At 42.8% G+C, this 21,508-nt stretch overlaps 4 protein-coding genes across 4 annotated transcripts; 2 read left to right on the top strand and 2 right to left on the bottom strand.

The window, feature by feature from the left end:
* Window positions 1-13,206: 13,206 nt before the first annotated feature.
* Window positions 13,207-14,190, top strand: MYCFIDRAFT_76378 (uncharacterized protein; the record flags this gene model as incomplete). The annotated part of the gene is made up of 2 exons (XM_007922260.1): window positions 13,207-13,843; window positions 13,931-14,190. 2 exons carry the CDS (start codon window positions 13,207-13,209, stop codon window positions 14,188-14,190), a joined length of 897 nt encoding a protein of 298 aa, XP_007920451.1.
* Window positions 14,191-14,229: 39 nt separating this feature from the next.
* Window positions 14,230-15,354, bottom strand: MYCFIDRAFT_170538 (uncharacterized protein; the record flags this gene model as incomplete). The annotated part of the gene is made up of 10 exons (XM_007923620.1): window positions 14,230-14,261; window positions 14,307-14,319; window positions 14,354-14,443; window positions 14,477-14,568; window positions 14,620-14,706; window positions 14,749-14,963; window positions 15,006-15,153; window positions 15,182-15,194; window positions 15,226-15,302; window positions 15,330-15,354. 10 exons carry the CDS (start codon window positions 15,352-15,354, stop codon window positions 14,230-14,232), a joined length of 792 nt encoding a protein of 263 aa, XP_007921811.1.
* Window positions 15,355-15,423: 69 nt separating this feature from the next.
* MYCFIDRAFT_170539 (uncharacterized protein) lies at window positions 15,424-16,858 on the top strand (the record flags this gene model as incomplete). The annotated part of the gene is made up of 10 exons (XM_007923621.1): window positions 15,424-15,437; window positions 15,464-15,521; window positions 15,557-15,643; window positions 15,677-16,014; window positions 16,049-16,312; window positions 16,343-16,433; window positions 16,463-16,691; window positions 16,733-16,749; window positions 16,773-16,793; window positions 16,820-16,858. 10 exons carry the CDS (start codon window positions 15,424-15,426, stop codon window positions 16,856-16,858), a joined length of 1,158 nt encoding a protein of 385 aa, XP_007921812.1.
* Window positions 16,859-17,024: 166 nt separating this feature from the next.
* Window positions 17,025-20,177, bottom strand: MYCFIDRAFT_213493 (uncharacterized protein; the record flags this gene model as incomplete). Its single annotated transcript, XM_007923622.1, has 2 exons — window positions 17,025-19,717; window positions 19,803-20,177. 2 exons carry the CDS (start codon window positions 20,175-20,177, stop codon window positions 17,270-17,272), a joined length of 2,823 nt encoding a protein of 940 aa, XP_007921813.1. The 3' UTR covers window positions 17,025-17,269.
* Between the last annotated feature and the right edge of the window lie 1,331 nt (window positions 20,178-21,508).

Here is a 21,508-nt window from a genome sequence, read left to right on the forward strand (position 1 = left end):
CTTTAATCCTATAGGTGTCTATATACCCCGATTAAGCGAGATAGCGGACGGGGATAATCCCCGTAAGCGGCAGCTAGCTTGAAAACGTTAGGTGTAAACTTTTTAAAGGTACGGATAATTCCTTTAGGCAGTATACTAGCTTTAACTAGTTAGATCCTATTTTTAGGGATTACCCCTATCCGCTATCTCGCTTAATCGGGATATATTCTAGTACCGCTAAGGCCGTACGTCCCTTCGGAAGTACGCGGTTCCTAATAATTATAACGAAACGTACCTGTTTTTAGCACTTCTTTAGGAATAGCGTAGCACCGCTAGTACCGCTAGCACTAATAGTACCTACTATTGCTACCGCTAGTACTGTTTTAGAGTAGGGCTAAAGTGTTAGTAAGCTGTTAGTAGTATAGCAAAATAGAGGTGTTGTTATAGCGCTCTTACCTTAATTGTCTCTCTATCTACTTTACTATCGCTATCGCTATCGCTATTATCGCGCTCGCTCTACCTACTCTTCTAATATCTGATTACTTAGTATCTATAGTAGCGGTTTATCGTATTATTCTATAGCGCCTATCTACAGATTATAGTATAGCTTAAAGCGCCTATTCTACTATTATATATCGGCATTAGGCGGTAGTCGGATTAGCACATTCTATAGAAGGTTCTCGGTCTAACTAAGGTCGCTATCGGCGGCGGTCTCGATAGTAGTTAAATAGCGTAAGCGGCTCGGAGTGGAAGGTACGAAGGGCGTAGAGGGTAGCATTTCCGCTATATATCGAGTTAGTAAGTAGTCGTCGCTTTTTAATATATACGGACTAATATATTAGATATTATTACCGCCGGCGGTTAACTAGAAGCTATCTAATACGCGCGTAGTATTTTAAGTCGTAAGGAAGCCTAAGGGTTATAATAAGAATAGCGGCGGTTATTGCTATTACGGCAGTACCTACTATTACGGTACCTACGGCATCTAGTATTATTATAACGATAATAGTAGTAGTTACTAACTAAACCTCGTCTTACTAATATAAGTCTCTAGATTAGCTATTAAGCTAAGAACCTACTTATTAATATCGTCGTCGTCTACTACTATATTATTATTAATAAAGGCGTCGCGTATCTAGTTAATCTACGCCTACAGGTTGTTATCGTTAGCTAAATCTATCTTCTCGAGCTACTATTTAATAGATAACTACTAAACGGCGTTACTAACTACCTCGGAATAGTGCTTATAGAGTTACTAAATATAGTCGTTATAGTCCTTCTTCGAGAGGTTATTTATTAACTCTGCCGCTCTTACTAGGCGGTAGAAGTCTTCCTTAAAGTTATTAATAATATTATAAAGGAGAATATAGTAGTTACGCTCTAATACGCTGTTGCTAGCTCCTTCGAGGTTGTCCTATATAATAACGTCGTCGATAGGTATACGATTGCCGTTAAACTAGTCCTCGTAGACCGTAGAAGCGTTATTTACGCCTTAGCTGCTATCTATTAACTTCTAGCGGTCTACGTACCTATCTACCTACCTCCGAGATAGCTAATTGTCCTTAAACTCGCTATTAAATAGTATACAGTTACAGGGCTAGTACTAACTAAGGAAGAATAGGCATAGGCATTTAGAAGGTGTCTCCCTATTAACTAAAGGCTTAAACCGAGACTAGGCAATAGTGCCTCGCTCGTAAGTCGTAGCGAGAGCGTGCTATATTATATTGCTTAGCTACCTTCTTTTATAGGAAGAAGGGTAGTTCTTAAAGCCTCGAATAGCTAAGATTGCGGAAGAGTAGCAATTGTAATATAGAAGCCTCTAAATCGTTAGCCTTGCTATACTAGTAGTCGTTAATATCTAGTAAGTAAGTAAGGGCTCCTATAAGAGACTATAGGTATATAGTAGATTCTTAGTTACGCTTATAGTAGGTATAATAGCCCTCGATATAGCTAGTTATCCGATCCTTCTAGGAAAGTTAGCTCTAGCTAATATATACGAATAGGAAGAAATAGCTGTGTTTACCTGCAAAACGCGTAGATTGCCCCGGCGAGCGTAGGTATACTAAAGCTCGGCGTACTAGACCGTCTATTCTCGTTAGAAATAGGGGAACAATATATCCTATCTTCTACCTAGTAACGAGTCTTCTACGAGTTATATCTATTAACGAGCCCCTTCGCCGTCTTCTATAAAATATAGAGCGCTAAATAGAGCATCTTATGTCTTCTTGTAGCTACGTCTAATACTAAATTTCTTTCTTATTATCTCGACGATATAGCGCTAGTATAAGAATATAGCAACCTCGTTATTAAAGCTAATCCGGAAAGCAGCCTATTCGCTAGTAGAGTTATTAATAATCGTCTATTTAAGGTGCTAACTACTAGGCTTCTTGTGATCGGCCTACGAAGACAAGTACTAGAAGCTAGTCGTAAGGACGATAGTATACTAGCTCTTAACGAGCATATAAGCAATAGGTAGTTAGTTGTTATCCTTATCTCGTATAAATAGGTTAACTAGATAGAAGCTAGCGTTATTAGTATCGTATATTGCGTCTTAAGACAAGAACTCGCTATATCTCTTTAGCAACTTAATGCCCTTCTTAGTCGTATATACTATGCTATATTTAGGCCCTTTTAAGGTAGTTATAATAAAGACTTTATACCTATAACTACGCTCGAGCGTACGTTCTTCTGCCTCTTTAATTTGCTTCGAAATAGCGCTCTTACTAGGTATAATATATCGCTTATCGCGGTAATAGTATAGCGACTAGCGACTAAGGTTATATAGTGTTTAATAACTAGTCGACTTGCTACTAATATCGCCGTAGTTATTCGTAAGGAAGTCCTTTACTCGACTCGTCCGTAGCGACTAATCTAGTAACTTCTAGCCTATCTCTTTAAGATAGTCGTTCGACCGCCGTATATTATATTATTAGAGGGTATAGGTATACTAATAGCGATAGTCGGTTCGCTTAATAACAACATTAATAGGAGAGCCTTGCTCGCTATCTTAATATATATTAACTACTAAGCTAACCTTATAATAGTTATTAGTAGCAAACTCGGGTTTGTAATAGCCTCTAGTAATACCTTCTATAGCGTTCTTCTTCTTATCCGCCGCCGTCCGTTTCGACTTAATATAGCGATAGTATGCCTTAGATATATACCTACTACTAGCGCGATCCTGCTTTACCTCCGTAACCTTATTACGACTATATATATTAGATATTAGCTTTATACTAACTAGGAAATCGTTATACGGCAATAGTATATCCTTCTTAGCGAAGAATAGCGTTTCTCGAAGAGCTTTAAATTTAGTATAGGCCTTAGTAGCGCTAGTAGGTGCTAGTTCTTCTATTATAGCGATATTGCTAAAGTAGTAAAGGCGACGAGGTGCTAAATATTCCGAGAAGCCTAAAATTAAGCCTCGAACGTATACAAATTCGTAGGTCTTAGCGGGAATACAAAAACGTTATTATTTATAGGTTCTCTACGAAGCGAGTTAAGCGAGATTTAGCGAGGTGCTAGTATATAGACACCTAATCCTATATAGCACTTATGCGCTTTAATTGTTCTCGGTAGTAGTCTGTATTCTGCTAACACCTCGATTAGCGAGGTAGGGCTTCCCGTATAATTACGTAGATCCCGCTAAGACCCTATTTCCCTATATTATTTCGCTTAATTTCCGGGCTTCGCGTATTTCGAGATAGAGCTTAGTATATCTATACTAGGCAAGCGGAGGTCCTAAACCTCTCGTTTTATAATATACTATATACTACTATAATAGACGATATTATAGAGCTAGAACGACTTCGGCAACTATTCTTTAACCTTACTAAACTATTTAAACTTTCCCTATCGTAATAGGAAATAATATAGGCTATTTTAAGTAATATCGCGTACTATTATATCGCGTTTAGGTAAAAGTTTAGATAAATAAGGGCGTATAACTAAGAAGTAGTATTTCGGCTATATTAAACGACGACGTAATAGTAAGAAGAAGGAAAATAGCGCTTCTAGTAGAGAGACCTTTATTAGATAGCGCTAGAACCCCGAGTTTAGGATAGTAGCGGCCTATAAACTTAAAGTATCCTTTATTATTACTATATATTACCTAGATAATATTTAATAAGAACTAGTATATATTACGAGAGGCTAATTCGATAGCGGATATATATACGACCTAGACCTTCTTAATAGCCGCAAATTAAACAAATACGTACGTAATATAATTACGACTAATATAAACAACTCTCCGAGAGCTAGATATATTATTAACCGTATTAGCAACGCCTTAAATAGACAACTTAGAAGTAGGAGACTATTTAGCGGCTAAAACGTATATTAAGACGCCTATAACCTAGGTCGTTCTCTACTATACTATAACCGTAATAAGAGACAAGTAATATAGCAAACAAGAGACAATATTCTAGTCTAGTTAGAAGCCGCTTATAGTAAGGCTGCTAAGTTAGGTCTATACTTCTATAGCTTTAGAATAATAACTCCTAGCGGCCTTCGAAGAAGCTCTATACCTGCCGAGCCCGCTAGTATTAAATTGCTTCGGAAATGTAGTCGTATCGTACTTACAGACGATATATACGACACCTATAAGACTAGCTTCTATCTCTGTAACTTGATAGTGCCTAACGACTATTAAAATTTAAAAATAGCGACCTACAGCTTATATAGCCCTAGAAAGCAAGTATAGAGTTATATATGCTATAGGTCTTCGATACCTAGCTTACTAGGCTAGTTACGGCGAGGCTAGTAGCTAGTCGCTATAACAGATAGTAACTAACGACTTAGTAAGCAAGCAGTTAGGTATTAAGACTATATTTCTAGACGTTTAACTACGCCTATATTAGCGCTATTAGTTAGAGATTATTCGGAAGAAGTTTCTACTAAATTTACTACTATATAAAGAAAGTCTATAGGTGCTTGCTAAGGTTACTTTATAACGTTAAGAATAACAAAGAGTGTATTTAAGCGCTTACTAATGCTAAGAGGGCTTTACTAGGAGGGAATAACGACCCTCTAGCTAGCTAACTAAGGAAGGAATAGGGTTTCTAGTACGCTAGTATATAGTATACTTACGTAAGGCGGGACAATCCCTTACCTATATAGGTAGGACTAGCCGTTTCTTCCTATATAGGCATACTAGTTACTAACCTTCGTATAGAACCGTAAACATAAGGCTAAAGTTAAGAAGGCAGCTAAGGCTAACTTCTCGCTCTCTAGCATTATTGTCTATGTAATTAAGACTAATAAGAAGTAGTATAATAGAGCTATTAAGGCGGCTAATAAGAGCTAGTAACTGCATCTCTTCCGACGTACTACTAGTAGTATAGAAGTCTCATAGCAACTACTATATTTAGTCTAGGTCCTTCTAGCTGAACAGTACTCGAAGGCTTTAGCTTAAGTTAAACTTAGTATACTATAACAGAGCCGATCTAAGCGTTACGAGATTTACGGCCTACTAGCAGAGCATATATATTATCTCTAGACGACTTGTTGTCTGCCTTACTAGTATATCCGAGTCTAGATCAATGCCGAGTATAAAGACAACCCTATTAGCAAGGGTATTGCTAAGACCTACGTATAGCGGTTTAAAGAGGTAGATAGCCTTAAAGCGACTATTATCTACTATAAATAGCAATAGGCGATTATACTAGCTATTAAGGACGAGGACGAGGTATTTCTTCTAAGTTCTATCTCGGTATAATAGCGACAATATAGGCGCTCTTAAGCGGACTAATTACCTTTAGCTATATTCGCATTTTAAGAATATTAAGGTTAACTTCTATAAGAAGCTAGACGAGGCGAGAACGCGGCTCTCGGTACTATAATATCGTTCCTTTATAAACTAGCTATCGTCTAATTATACCGCCGAGGTAGCGAGAATATCGTTACTTCTATCTATTAAGGACTTCTTATAATAGTAATAACCGCCGTAGCAAGCCGCTAGCGAGACAACCTATATACTAGAGACAATCTTCGACAAGGAGGAGATAGAAGATATTAATACGGTAGATAAGGACAATATAGACAACCTATTAGCGGCAAGAGATAGAGACACTATAATAGCGACAAGCGGGTAGTCTAATAAGGAGGCAACTGCTATAATACGAGACCTATAACACATACCTCGTAGACACGTTATCTATTCTATACTACCTCATATTCGAGATATAATAGCTACGCTAATACTACGAAGCGAGTTACCCTTTCTAATAGGTCTTCCGGCAGGCTTATTCTGTAGCGTAGGCCGCCCTTAGTATTAGATACTCGATCTGTAGGTTATCGAGTTTAATAGGGTAATAGGCCTACGATACAATATCTATATATACGCGCTCGAGAAGATAATACTATACTAGTCGCTATATTAGTCGTTATTTAGTAATAGTAGTAAGTAAGCGAGTAAGAGGAGGCGATAGTAAGTAAGAGGCAATAGTATATATAGGGCGATAGCAATAGCGGCTATTGTAGGTAGGCGTAGTGTATAGAGATAATAATACCTTAGAATATACTATAATAGCTGTACTATATACAAACTTCAGCTTTATAATCGCCTCTATAACTAATAGTACTACTAGTAGTATTATAAGTAGAGAATAGACTATACGCGAGGCCCGGAAATTAAGCGAGATAATATAGGAAAATAGGGTCTTAGCGGGAAAGACGTAATTGCCCTACCTCGCTTAAATAGATCTTAGGCTTCTAGCAGAATTAGTTTATTTCGTCTAGAAGGTCGACAATCTAGGTACGTAGAAGGTACGGGAGTTTTAGGATTAGCGAATGCCGAAGATTTCTGAACTTTGCGGGTGGTTAGCGCTAACTTAATAGGATTTTAGCTTGGGTCTAGATTTAAAAGCTACTATAGAGAGGGTACTTACTATTATAGACTTTAATTATACGATTAGCGTACTACCGATTACAGCGAGGTAATTAGGGCTTGCTTTTAGCGGTTAGGTAAGTTAGTAAGTAATTAAACTCTAATCCCTCGGATTTCCTATACTTCCTTAATTAGATGTTTGTCTTCTTAAATACAAAACCTACTACTTTCTGACCCTCTACTCTTCTCCCCGTTAATTTTCTACTATATAAATGTAAGAAGGGTATATTAGTAGGTAGATAGGGTAGTAGTAGGTACGAGTAGTATTCGATAAGGAGCTAGAAGGAGAGGGAGGAAGGTAGGCAAGTTAGCCTACTACTAAGCGCCAAGCCCTACCTAAGGCATCGAGACCCTAGCTTCACTCGAGCCCGGTTACATGCTAATCACGTATAACCTCTTTAGTCCTAACAACAAAATTGCTCCCTACCGCACCCTTAACCCTAGCTACAAATTCCCGTCTATGCCCTTATATAGTATTATTCTTTCCGTAGATTCTAAGACAAATAACCCCGAATATACTAAAAGTAGTAATTAAGACCAAATAAGGAATATAGACATTAAAATTACTCTAATCTTTTTAGAAGTAATATCTCCTTAAATAACTATCTAAGCAAAATATATTAGGAAGGCGGCAATGCTAAGCATTGCTTATATAAGAGGTAGCATTTACTACTCGACTCTATGTCCTCCTCCTTACGCTCCTACTTTATATTACCTTCTAGGACCTCGAATATATAGCGAGGAATTCCGAACTACCGTCCTCTAAAGATTTAGAAGATTCGGACTAAGCTTTACTTAATATAACTAATGTTACGGTATTAGGAAGAAGGACTAAACTATATAGAAGTCCGAAGATAAAGCGCATAGTAGTTATAGCCTTAGGCATTAGGCACGTAATAGACCCTAATACCTAGATATATACTCTAAGTTACCCCCTTAGTACGTACTAGTATATATCGCTATAAAATAAAACAAATACAACAACTATCTAGCTAGCAAAGCAAATAGGAGGGTATTAGGTAAGCAAACAAGTAAACAAACTAGACTACTCTAGGCAATATAGGGCAAACAAAGGCCCCTTCTTAGTACTTAGCAGCTAGCTTTATAGCGCTCTTAATAGCGGCCTTGCGATCTACTAGGTTTAGCTATTTTGTAAAGCGGCCGTACTTAATCTTATTAAGCGGCTTAGTAAAGCTATCGGCTGTCTAATTATATATACTAACATATTAGACGATAGTAGAACCGTTAGCAATCTTCTTGCAAATATAGTAAATATAAGTATCTATATACTTCGTGCGGCTATTAATGCTAGTCGACTTAGTAATAGTAATAACGGACTAATTGTCCTCGTAGAGCGTTACTAGGAGAATATAGCCCTTATAGCTAATCTCCTTTAATAAACGAGCTAAGGCAACTACTTCCTTAGCCCCTAGTATAGTAAGCTAAATATACTTAGCTTTAGTTAATAATAGTATAACGAGTATCTAGCGGCCGGACTTATACAATAGAGGTCTGCCTATAATAGTAAAGTAGAAACCGCCTATAGAGCGGCAAGTAACTATATTATTAGCCTATAAGGCGTTATAGTATCTAGCAAAGTTAAGCTTATCGTTCTATATGCCCTAGAAGCGTATACTACGACTAAGGGTACTAACTAGGTACTTAATTAGCTAAAGGAGTACGGCATAATACTCTTTAGTTAGGTTAGAGATAAATCGTAATAAATTAATAATAGGCCTGTAGTATAGCAAGTGTTAGGTCGTGTAATTATAGCTAGCTATAGCGCCTTACTAATTAATAACGTAAATAGTACGCTTAGTACGATCGCGAATAATACGTATACCGAGACAGTAGTAAAGGCTACTAAGTTCTCGTATATTAAAGCGGTCCTTTAGCAGCTAGGCAACGACTTCTAGTACTAATAGGCTATAGGCAACAATAATTATATTATCGACGTAGATAACGATAATCGAGCCGCTAATAACGTATTTAAACATATATACGTTAGTTATTATCTATATAAAATCTAGGTTCTTTAAGTACTTCCGAAGCTCTTTATACTATAGCACTAGTAATTGCTTTAGACTATATAGTGCCTTTAGCAATAGGCAAACTATGCCCTTGCTACTACGGCCCTTAAAGCCGTATAGTTGTTTAACGTAGATCTTATACTTATTACTAATAAGGGCGTTAAGGAAGGCAGTTAGAATATCGTACTACTTAGCTTCTAGGTTATAGTATGCAATTAGGCTAAGTAAGGCCCGAAGGGTATATAGCCTAGTAATAGCTATATATATCTCGTTATAGTCCTAGCCTTTAACTTATATAAAGCTACGGACAGCCTAACGAGCCTTAAATCGGCTTATATTACCGTTAGCATCTCGCTTAATAGTAAAGACCTACCGGCTACGGACAACCTTCCTGCATTCTAGTACCTCTAACCGAGATATATAAACCTATATATAGTTGTTAATACAAGGACCTAAACAGGGCCGAAGCAAGCCTAGCTATCCAAATTAGATCTGAACACATTGGACTCAGATCTTACCTGTTTAGAAGAAACGTCCTAGGAATTGAAAGCAGGGCTTGCTAATATAGCTACTAATCTTAGAACCCTGAGTATATGCTACTAGTCTGCCCTTAATAGTTAGAAGGCAGAAGCGATTAGAGACTAAAAGCAATAGAAAGGGAATACGATAAGCTAATCTAGAGCAAAGAAGACCTAAAGAGGATAGTAAAGTGGATTATTAAATAGGGATTTATACAACAATTCGCACTAGCAAGGGAAACTAAGGAGTAGATAAGAAGGAGGGAAGAAGAGGGGGAAAGAAGGGTAGGGCAGTAGGCAAGGTAGTTAGAGGGTAACAACTATAACACTAGTACACCCTAGAGGAAGGAAAACAAGGAAACGAGGAAGATCAACACTTGTAAATAGGATAGGAGGGAGGTTTTTACTAACTAAGTTGGTTTCCTACCTAAAACAATATATAGAAACAGACCTACATAGGCCGAAAGGCACTATAACAGGCAAATGAAATATCTATCTATCTATCTATCTATATAGTTGTTAATTAGTAACTTGTATTTAGCCTCGTAAGCCTCCTTCTACTATAGCTAATATAGCGACTAAGTCGCCTCCTTATAGCTCTTTAGGATAGGGATAGTTTCTTCAGGCTTGTTAGACTACTTAGCAATATAGTAGGAGGCTACAAAACCTTTAATATATGCTATTAGTATATTAGCTATTATACGTCGAGTTAACCGCCTAATACTACAATCCGCTAGGCAGCTACGTAACAGTTTACGAGCGCTCTTATTACTTCGTATCTTACGTATAGAGCGGCTACTAACTATATCTAGCCGCTTAAATTTAGGTAACTATTGCAGCTAGGCTCGCCCTTCTTAGCTTCTAGATTATATGCTAGCTATTCTTCTTTAGCTAACTAAAAGCTATCTTTATTAGTACTTAAAGCTAGCGGCTAAACGTCTAGAAGGTCGTCGTCGATTAGTAATAGATTAGCGACCTAATCGGGCATCTACTAAGCAGGCTCGTCTAGAGGCTCTTCTTGCTAAGCTAGAAGCTGCTAGACTATACTAGCTGCCTTAGCTAGTAGCGGAGACTCGTTAGTTATAGAATTAAACAGGGCCGGTATAATAGACTTAAGGGTAACAAACTCATTCTTAGACAAGTCGTTAGAGTTAGTATATAGCTTTATACCCTCTAGAAGTAGGAGGTTACCCTATAACTTAACAAGCTAAATATCTTTAGAAGTAATAGCCTTATATCAATTAGGCAGATAAATTATATATTTTCTAGAATCTATAGTCTATAGAGCTATTAATATAGCTAACTAGCTTGCTAACTAGGCCTCTACTACCTATCTTCTTTCTACGAGCGATACTATAGTCGTATACGATAGCAGTATAGCTATATATACGAAGGTGCTAAAGTCGAAGCTACTTTCGAGACTAATTAAACTTCTTAGCTATAATAGTATAGAGGCTATTACCTTCTAAGGTACTAGGAGTAATGTTAAGGACTAATATGGTAGTAGTAACTAGATAGAGCTATAGAGCCTTTAGAAGGTTAGCCTATAGCATTATCTTTCTTATAGTCGTATATACGATATAGTTACTAACCTTAGTAAGGCTATTCTAAGTCGAAGAATAAGGTATAGTAATCTATAGTATAATGCCCTTATCTCGAGCCTAACTTAATAGCTAATTTTCGCCGTATTTACTACCTCTATCGAGGCGGTAGATCGGGATTAAGTAACTAGTCTATATACGGATGTATATACGATAGTAGTTAATTGCTATAGCAGCCCCTAACTTAAGCGTACTAGCATATTCGTATCGATAGCCTAACTTAGTATATATAAATAGTGTAAAATAGCGCTCTTATAATAGGCTAGTGTTAGTAATAGTAACTATATCTATATAGACAATATAGTAAATCGTAGATAGTAGAAGGCGTAGTAGACAGTTGTATTCCTTATAAGCTATCGCTATTCGATAGGCAATATAGTTCCGGAAGTCCTTCTTAGCGCTAGTAATAACAATCTAGTCCTTAGCTTCTACTATTAGCAGCTTTAAGTTGCGGTAATAGATATAGCTATATTATAGATGCTATTCTTCTATCGTGCCTATTAGCACCCCCTTCTTCGATAGAAGCGTAACTACCTTACTATCTACACTAGAGGTTAGTATATATAGGTAGGGGAGACTATTCTTTTAGTATGTCTAAGCGATAGTAACCTCGTTACCTTCTACTATCGTAAATAGGACACGCTTATTACTACGGCAGAAACAACCCTTATTAGTAAGCTTCTTAGTAGATAGGAGGTTAGCTACTAGCCTAGACCTAGTATATATAGTATATTAGATAGCTTTATACTACTTATACTACGCTTATTAACTACCTTAGTCTAAGCTATACTAACTATAGTAGCGTGCTTTATATTGCTACTAAACCGGGTAGGGATATAGCAGCCTTCGTATTTAATAAGCAACGAAGGGTCGTTAACTATATATATACTAGTACCTAAGTCGACAACCTAATTAGTAGTACGAGTACTAGTAGTAAGAGCGGTAGAAACGCAGTCGCTAATAGTAACTATAGCGGTAAAGGCGTAATTATCGCGAAGTCTCTAAGTACTTTACTTTCTATCTCGGAAGGCCTATACGACTTCTATATATCGGCGGTACTAGCTAACGAGAGATTCTAAGCACAGTCTTTATACCGAAGTGTAAATATTAAGTACTTTCTATCGCTGTTAATAATAAGCTACAACCCTAACGAGTTAGATTTACTAATATAGCTCTAATTCTCGTTATATCCCTAGTATTAAAAGAAGATACGAGATCCGCCTATAGCGAAGATATTATTATTGTTAGGTTCCGGCTAAATATCTATATCGATGTAGGTAATAAAGTCGTACCGTACGACGAAGATTAATAGGATCTACTAACCGTACGGTCGAAAGCCGATTCTATATAAGAGGTGTCTATACGCTACTTGTTTAGATACGTTTAGTACCTAAGCCTAAATATAGACTTAGCGAAAGGGAATATAATTAATACTAATCGATAACTATATAGCTTATTAGCAAAGGATCGTAGAGTAAATAATCTATTCCTACGTATATAGCGTAAATATAAAAGGAGATACTTGCGGCTAACTTTGCTTTTAGATAAGCCGGTATTTAGGTAGTATATATACGCCGGTCTAACCGTCTAAGTAGAGCTATCTTACGTATAGGAGACGACGTCGATATTACCGAGCGCGTTAGCCGGCCTATCTCGCTAGCTATACTAGGGTTACTAATAACGCCTATTATCGCTAATAGAGAAGAGGCTAAGGTTAAGTAAAAGATCTCTATATTTACGAGGAGTAAGCTCTAGTAACGTACGAATAATTATAAATTAAACTTTATAATCGATATACTTATACGCCTACTAAGCGAAATTCCGGCCTATACCTTATCGCCCTCTTTTAAGTATTTACTTAGCGACAAAAACTAGACTTTAATAAAGAAATAGACGAAGAAAGAGATTCTCCGAGCTATAGAAACAAACTCGTAGAGCTTTCTAGTATCGCTATAAACAGGCTATTAGGGCACGTAACTAGACGCTAATATTTAGATAGACTAAGTCGTAGTACCCTTAAATACTCCGAGTCTTTACGCTATTTGTTATACGACTAGGGAACTATATAAGCCTATATAATTACTAAGAAGTCGTCGTCTATACTAGGCCTAAGCAGCTCGCTATCCTTCTACTAAATAAGGTTGGCGGGAGACTAGCTAGATAGAGCAAAAGTATAGCGATAAGAGGTCATGTTCAATTGCTTCAACTGGCCAGTACCCGTCTGGCTTTCTACTCGGATCATTCCTGCTGCCAGACAAACTGCCGCCGCTCGAAAAGCTCTGTACGATCTTCTGCTGTCATGGTACCAGTCTGGTGGTTTGAAGACAGCTTCCGAGGAGATGAAAGCAATTGTGACTGTCTTCGAACGAGCCAAATCGCCCCCTGATGTCGGGACCAAGTTTCTCAATATGATGATGATCGCCTTTTTGGCCAATACGCCTGAAACACTGGGCTGGCTCATGATGTATCTTGTTCAGGCTCCGGAGCTTTTCAAAGTCATCAAAGCAGAATGTGATGCTCTGGGCGAGTCTTTAGTCACCTTGAACTTCAAATCCGCAACACCGCATTTGTACTCGGCATTCTTCGAGACTTTTCGGATGTATGTCTTCACAGGAACACCGGCGACAGTGACGAAGCCATGCACGCTGCCTGGTATGGGAGACCACGTCTTTCAGCCTGGTGACATTTTGCACTCTTTTGCAGAGGCTTGTGCGATGGATGTCGAGATATATGGATCGGACGTTGAGTATTGGAAGGGCCATCGCTTTGTTGGTGAGGGCGAGGCTTTGTTGAAGTACGATCTGACATTCGGACTTGGACGAAGCCGTAAGTATCGAAATAACTGTGATAGCTCTGCCAGTACTGACGCATCTCATTTCATAGCCTGTCCGGGTCGCAACTTTGCTATCATAGAACTGTGCATGCTGGCGGCTCGCATGATCAAAACCTTCGACTTCTCTGATCCCTTCATCAGCGAGAAGCTCAGCTTCAAAGACCCAGACTTTGTGGTGCATAAACCTGCTGAGGCAGGCAAGGCGAAAATCATTGATCTTGATGGAAGCATCAAAGAGGTCCTGCATCCTGGCAACAAGAGCGATCAAGGTCTTCCCGGGATGACAGCGTCGAACATTCCTTTAAACGACTTTGCTTGCAAGCTGACGCCGCGATGCTGAGTGCCTGGGCGGAGAAAGCGATATGCTGCTTACTGTCTATCAGATCTTCTGGTGTGCTATGGCGCTTTGGTCTCAAATGAATCCGACGATCTATTTCTCCTTATAGATATACTCACTGTCCAGGACATCCTGTATATCTCTCAGCGTCTTAGATCGTTTGCACAGGCAAATTATCATTGAGGCCGGGCTGATAAGCATCGAGTAGCAACAAGTCCGATGGATGTTTGTTCGGACTTCGTAAGTGGGGCCATATCTGAAGATCCATGATTATGCATCAGAAATGAACAAGTATCGTGTCAAGTAACGGACTAGCCATTGATTCCATCGACCAAGTAACGGATCGATGGAGATCGACAAACGCAAACTGGTATGCGGGGGCTGCAAAAACTCACACAAGCTCTTCCCTTGATCAAGTTACATCGATCTCACATGCTTCCAGGCATTTTTGGCGACGGAGAGGTAATGTAGTGCTGGATAGACTGTGCCAAGTTGCTGGTAGATCATATACGATCAAAACTCGCCAAGCCATCATCCAATCACATCGTCGCTTTAGCTCACTTGGGAGAGCGCCAGACTGAAGCCTGCAAACTTTGGTCCAACGCACTGTGCGGTATCTGGAGGTACTGTGGTATGTAATCGCCTCGCTATGATATATGTTACCACGTCTAACCAGTAATAGTTCGATCCACAGAAGCGACAATCTTTTTTTGTCCACTAGATGTGTTCTTTTGAACGAAAAATCCAATTTTTCCAAATTTCGAAAAACGCCAAGACTTCACATCCGAGCCTTGCCACGGCGGGTATACGGATTGCACACTCTTCTTTTGAGCATAGTAGGCTTTTTCAGCATCGTAAAATGATCGTGTGTAAATGTCGCTTCCTCAAAGTGTTGTGTGGTTGTGCGTGGATGAATAGGCTTCGGATCATTCATCCGCACGCAGCAAGCGCCTTGGACGTCACCTCCTCAAACTTGAACCCATGATTAGCCTACCCATCATCACCATCTCAACAACCTACAGCATAATAACAATGCACCCTGGGCGGTCGACCGATCATCATCATCATCATGGACAACCCAGGTATCATACCAACGGCAGCTGAGCGACTGAACGCTGCAACAAGATGAAGACAACAATGACCTCGTCCTGAAAGCCTCAGATCCATCTGGACAAGGCACAAAACTACCCAGCCCGCAAGCAAAAAGATGAGAACAACAGAGCTCGAAAAATTATCATGGCTGGCGTCGAGTGGTGCGCAACTTCAGCCCGCCCAGGTTCCGCGTTGACGATGGCAGGCTGGAAGCACCCAAAGTCCGAGACATTTCTCACTTTGTATGGCCACTATCCTCTACCCCTTTCATAACTAGGAAAAGCAGACTGGCTCTGAGTTACTATCTCTCCATCGGATTCTTCATGCTCGTCATAAGCGTCATGAGATACATACAGCACAGGATGTGGCCGGAGATCTGGACAGTGATGATGCGTAGGAAGATACGAGTAACTCCCTGTTCTTGGGCACGATACCTTACCGATGGGCTTCGCTACGATTATTGAGATGTGGAAGTTCGTGTGTGTGTGCCGGCTTGGGGAAGTTCGGCGCGGATTTTGCTTGGGTATTGTGGATTCTGGATTCGATTGTTGCTGTGTCTGTCACGGTGGGTCTGGGAGTTCAACGACTCGCTCTGCCAAACCCTGCCGCATCGCGAGGTCATTGTGAACTGCTTTCTACCTCTAGGACCGCTTGGCTGATCTCATACTTCGGAAAAGTCGCCAAGGAGCTGTTTACAAGAAAAAGCACCATCGATCCTATGGCTGGTTCAGTCGCGTGCCTCTCGATCGTATTGATCATGTGGGGCTAGAATATGGCTTGATCTGGTTTGCACTGGCACTGGCAAGCATTCACAAAGCCAAACTTTTTTTTTGTTTTTTCGTTCAACATGGACCGGTGGGGTTTCACATTTCCATTATGCGTATACTGTGCTGATCGGGGAAGAGCTTCCTTCGCGTTTCTTTCGAGAGTCCTGGGCACCATTGTTTTTTTTTTCGGAGTCTGCGCCATCTTGCTCTGGATCTACATCTTCACTCGGATCCGGCGTGGAAGGGAAAGATGATCCATGCACCTTGTGTGGCCGACTTGAAACAAAAAGACGAAGACGCGATCACAGAGTGTTCGGAGCAGATGACAGCGAGCCGAGACGACGGATGCCGAAGGATACTGATCGTCATACATACCAAAACAGCTTCGTCCAAGATGCCAAGGACGCGCGCGAAAGCTGAGCCAGCTCAGCCTTGTCCTGCTTACCGGTGAAACACTCAAATCCTCCGTCCTCGTCTCATTTTCATCCTATCTTACATATTCTATTGTCTCACCAAGCGGAGCGAAGGCATGTGATGAACGGACATATAATTCAACCCGATCACCCTCAACACCAGTGCTGACTACCCAACTGCCCAAACAAGGGAAAAACAAAATGTCAAAAATCGCAAAATTAGAGTCACCACGTGGGCACTTTTAAAACGTGGTGCTAGGTGCTAGGTGCTAGGCAAGGATCCTTGCGAAGTGGAGGACAACAACAAAGCCAGCCAACAGCTACAACAATTATTGTCATAGACCATGCCTGTTGTTTCAGAATTTCGTTCACGGCAAAATTTTGAACTCGGCACCTTGAATCTCGAGCTAACTTACCTTACTTACCTCAGCTAGGCAGTCCAGTCCACGCTAGACGTCTTACTTCTTTCTCCTTGATGATGAGACTGTGATATCAGGAAACGAGGCTGACGAGTCTTTGTGATGTGTGATGATATTCTTCGTGTTAGGTAGTAGATAGGTAGATCGGTAGAAATGTCGCGCAAACATTACCATTACCCATGATTCCCGTTGCTCTCATCAACATTCATGCCTCCAGTGCTAGGTATGCCATGCAAATTTTGTCCACACGCATGTCCAACACATGCCCACCCTCGTTTTGATTCCTCAGTCAATCTTTTAAAAGATGCTCCTGCCTCTTCCGTCGACGACGAACTCTATGCGCATTCATTCCTCATCATCATGTCATATCAATATTGTGTATCGACCCCTTTTATCCTTTCACCTTCGTGAACTCCATCTCCATGAGCCCCTCGGCGCTTGGCCTCTTTTCATGCTCGAGCTCGAAGGTTCTCCGCAAGAACTCCTTTGCATGCTCAGAGGCCGACTCTGGTAGATCAGGTTTGGCATTGTCGGGCGATGCTCCGCTTCCGCCGATCTTGAAGATGGCCTGCAGTTGTGTACAGTTCGGATGCGGGTGACTTCCTGTCATCATCTCCACCACCAAGCAGCCCAGTGACCAGATGTCGGCCTTCTTGGTGTAAGCTGTTTGGCGCACCACTTCAGGTGCCATCCAAAAGACTGAGCCTTGGAGCGACACACGAGGTCCGCCACGCTTGTGAGGTGACGGGTTGAGCAGCGTGCTTGCTTCCACGCGCTTGGAGATACCGAAGTCGGAGATCTTGACTGTGCCTTTGTTGTCGACTAGAATGTTGGCCCCCTTGATGTCGCGATGGATGATATCCTTGGAGTGGAGGTAGTTGAGTCCCTGCAAGATCTGACGTACAAAATTCGACACCAGTCCTTCGGGCAGTGAGCCGTAGTTGACCAACATAGTAGCCACAGAACCGCCGGCAACATACTCCAAGAAAATGTTGAGGTTCTTTTCATCGCTGTTCGAGCCAAGGTATCGGACGATGTTGTCGTGCTTCAAATCTCGCAAAAGGCTGATCTCGTGCTTGAGAGCCTCGATCATGTTGTTCTTCTTGGCATCCATAGCGGTGCCCGAATTTGTTGGCATCTCCACTTGCTTGACTGCCATGAGCTCAGCCGTGACAGCATGTAGAGCAAGGAAGACGGTGCCGAAAGAACCTTGCCCGATCATAGCACCCTTGAGATACTTCAAATCGTCCCAGCTGTTGCTCTCGAGGTGCGCAATCAGCTCATCATCCGATTCCTCACCATCTTCAGCAATGAATCGCGACAATCGAGAATTGAGACTTTCGCTGCCGCCCTCCGTTCCACCCGGACTGCTGCCCGTCTCGTCAAAGTATGACGTGACAGTGTTGCCCTCAGGATCAGTGACGGCGAAATTGCTGGTGGTGGTGTCAGATCCACTGTCACCGCCGAACGATACATAGCTCTTCCGGTTCGGTTCGAGCGGCGACTCCTCGTCAAGAGGCTCCAAGACACTACTCGTCACAGACTCACGATGCGAATCCGATCTTCCTAGCCGAACCACACTCAGAGGTCGAAGACCAGCCTTCTGCGCCTGCCCTGCTTCCTTTAACCACGTGTCCGCGATCGTAGGTAAAGGTGGTGCATCCTTGAGGCTGCTAGCAACACTGAAGTTACTGGCCATACTCAACGTCCGCACAGCTCGACTCAGTCTTCTACTTCGACGGATGGACATGCGCACCGTTCGATCCATCTCCTCCTTGCCGACTTCCGGGAAGTACGATTGTAAATCCTGTGTGATCAGCTCGGTTGGAGGGCGAGCACCGTAGAAGTCCTTAAGCTTCCTGGCTCTCGCAGATGCTGTCGACGCTGCGCTGACATTCCGAGATATGTTGCCACTGCTCTGCGTGGCGAAGTAGTCGTTTCGTTCTGCTTGAGTGGCAGGACTCATAGGATAGCTTACCGCGGCCAGCGACGGTTCTCCAGTCAGTTTCTCGATCTTCAACTGACTCTTGGTCTTGTATGGCGTCTGCACTTCTATTGCCGGCGGCTCTGGTTGCTGCTGTTCTGCTATTTGTGCAGCAGTCTTCAGCTGTTCGCCATCTGGCTCGCCAGCATGGATCTTTCGAAGGATCAGACGACCTCTTTCTGTGCGAACTGCGTCTTGGCACAACTTGCACAGCTCTGCCTCGCCAAGCCTTCGACAAAAGTTTGGATTCGGGTCGGTGCCATCGAGGACGTAAAAACAGTACGAGCGGAAATGATTCTCGTTCAAGGCTCCTTTCCGAAGTGTCTTCCGAATGATATCTTCAGCCGTCCGGAAACCGTCAATGTTAATGACAGACGCGTTGCCACTCTCGAATATAACGCGAATGAGAGGCTTCCCAGCCGGCAGGGAACTTGCATTTGAATTCAAGTTGTCCAGAGATGGTTGTGCTCGCACGTGTTGCTGGAATCGAGCAGTCTGTGGCGTATCCAGAGGCGTTCTTGCGTTGCCTGCGAATCTGGCGGTGAGAGGCGGGTTCTGGCTGGAATAGACATTGCTGCTTTCCTTTCTGACTCCTTCCATGGGGCTTGGGGCCCCATGGCGCCGCGTTCGGTTCTCTTGGTCCACCATGGGTGAGCTAGGCCGTGAGGATGACTTGCCGATTTGTGCGGTATAGGCGAGGTCGGCTCCGTTGAGCTGTCGTGATATGCGCTTGTCAGCCCTCGAAGTGGTTCCGGATCTGGCTGAATGTAAGGGCCTGGGTGAGCCGGACGATGGCGGTGTGAGCTGTTGGTTGCCATCTAGGGTAGCGAGCGAGTGCTTCAACATTGTCAGCCGCTGGAGAGAATTTCAAGCACTTTGGTAGTCCTACCCTGTTCATGACGCGCTTACTCGTGCGCTTGTATAGATTACTTCGGAATACCTTGGCATGTGTATTAATGCGCACGCGATCTCCAATCTTCTTGATACCCATCTCCTTGAGCGTGGCTTGATCAAGGTCCAGGAGGTTCTCGCCCGTGATATGATTCTTGCGGAAGATTTCGACATATTGCGCACAGTTGATACTCTTCAGCCAATCGCCCACACGCGACTCATCCCAATCCAAGATGGACTCCTTTGCCTCCTTGTAAGATTCACTGAACTCGGACTCGGTCGGTGAAGTGAAGACGCCATGGCCGTTGACACCATGCGGTGCAGGCGGAGCCAGAGGTCGATAGTGCGGCGTGGTCGATGCGGGCGCCATGGTGCTGGCGAGAGCGGGTGCTGGATATGGCGAGCGGGAGGCCAGCGCCGCCATAGTGGTGGTGGAAGGTGAGATGGGTGTGCGCAGTCAGACAAGGGAGCGGTGGTATGGCTGCTTGGCGGACGGTGCGGTGCAACAAAGGATCAAAGAAGGTAGGGTCGAATGTTTGTCAGCGCGATGGCATGTTCAAGCGGTCTCGTCTCGTCTCGCGTCGTCCAGCAGGTATGGGAGAGGGTAGGTGGTAGGGGAGGGAGGTTAGGGTAGGGTAGGGTAGGGTAGGGTAGGGTAGGGTAGCAATATCGCCTCGTCTCCTCCGCGGTGCTCGGGATGGGTGTGCAGTCTGTAGCGCGCCTGGTGCAACGACGTCTCCAGTATCGGTGTGTGGATGTGTGCCTCTAGTCACGCCCAACAACGCCAACAACAGCGACAGCTCCCCGACAATGACGATGAGCAGGGGACAGCGCTGGACAGGCAGGCAGGCAGGCTGTTTCGACACTCGATGCGAGCGCGTACGGCAGTCGGTTTTGAAGGCCAGCGGCCTGCGACCGTCAGACCGAGTGTCGGCGTGTCGCAGTGCGAGTTCAATGTGAAACCGCGAGCACTTTACGCCTGTCCAATGAACGCCGCCGTCCAGCGACGGGCTATTCTCAGTATTCTGGCAGCAGCACGAGGCGTAGCAAGAACAGCTGCACTGGCCCACGCGAAATCGGCCTGTCCAAAGCTGTGAGATATGTGGAAGATGTTCGACGTCTTCACAGACAGAGATGCAAAACCAGACGGGATGCTGTTGGACTTCTTCAACTCCCTACGCTGGTCGTTTCAAGATAATCCCTACACTTCTCTGAACCAGGGGCCTCAGGGCCGCAGACGGCCGTTAGGAGTGCCATAATACGTATGTTTCGTGCACAGGTTTCGTGTGGCAGTCTACAGACACTACTGACGCTTATGATCCAGCCTGGGAAGCTGTCATGTTGATCGATATGGTCAGGACGCAAGTGAGATACAGATCCGGAGTCTCGGCCGGCTGATGAGGCCATGGTTGATCTCCCCGAACAGCTCGCAGAGCCGCAGAGCTCTCACGTCTGCATCTATATGCAGGTGTGAACGGGGCGGGGCGTAGGAAATCCGGTGACGAGCTTCTCTCACGTCTCGAAGTGACTGTTCATTACTGTACTTGTCGCTGTATATATCAAGTCGAATCATGCCTTGCCTGGCGCCGCATCGGGCAAAGCAAACCAGCGTTTGAGAGTTTAGGCTTTGGCAAGCCATCGAGGTCGATACCCTGGGCTGCCATCCTCCAACGCTCCAAGGCTGCTCTGTGTCCAGGAATTGTTGCGGGAGAAACGACCATCACACGCTGCATGCTCACGACCTCCCACGTGACG

This window comes from Pseudocercospora fijiensis, assembly GCF_000340215.1.
Source record: "Pseudocercospora fijiensis CIRAD86 unplaced genomic scaffold MYCFIscaffold_1, whole genome shotgun sequence".
Lineage (NCBI taxonomy): Eukaryota > Fungi > Ascomycota > Dothideomycetes > Mycosphaerellales > Mycosphaerellaceae > Pseudocercospora > Pseudocercospora fijiensis.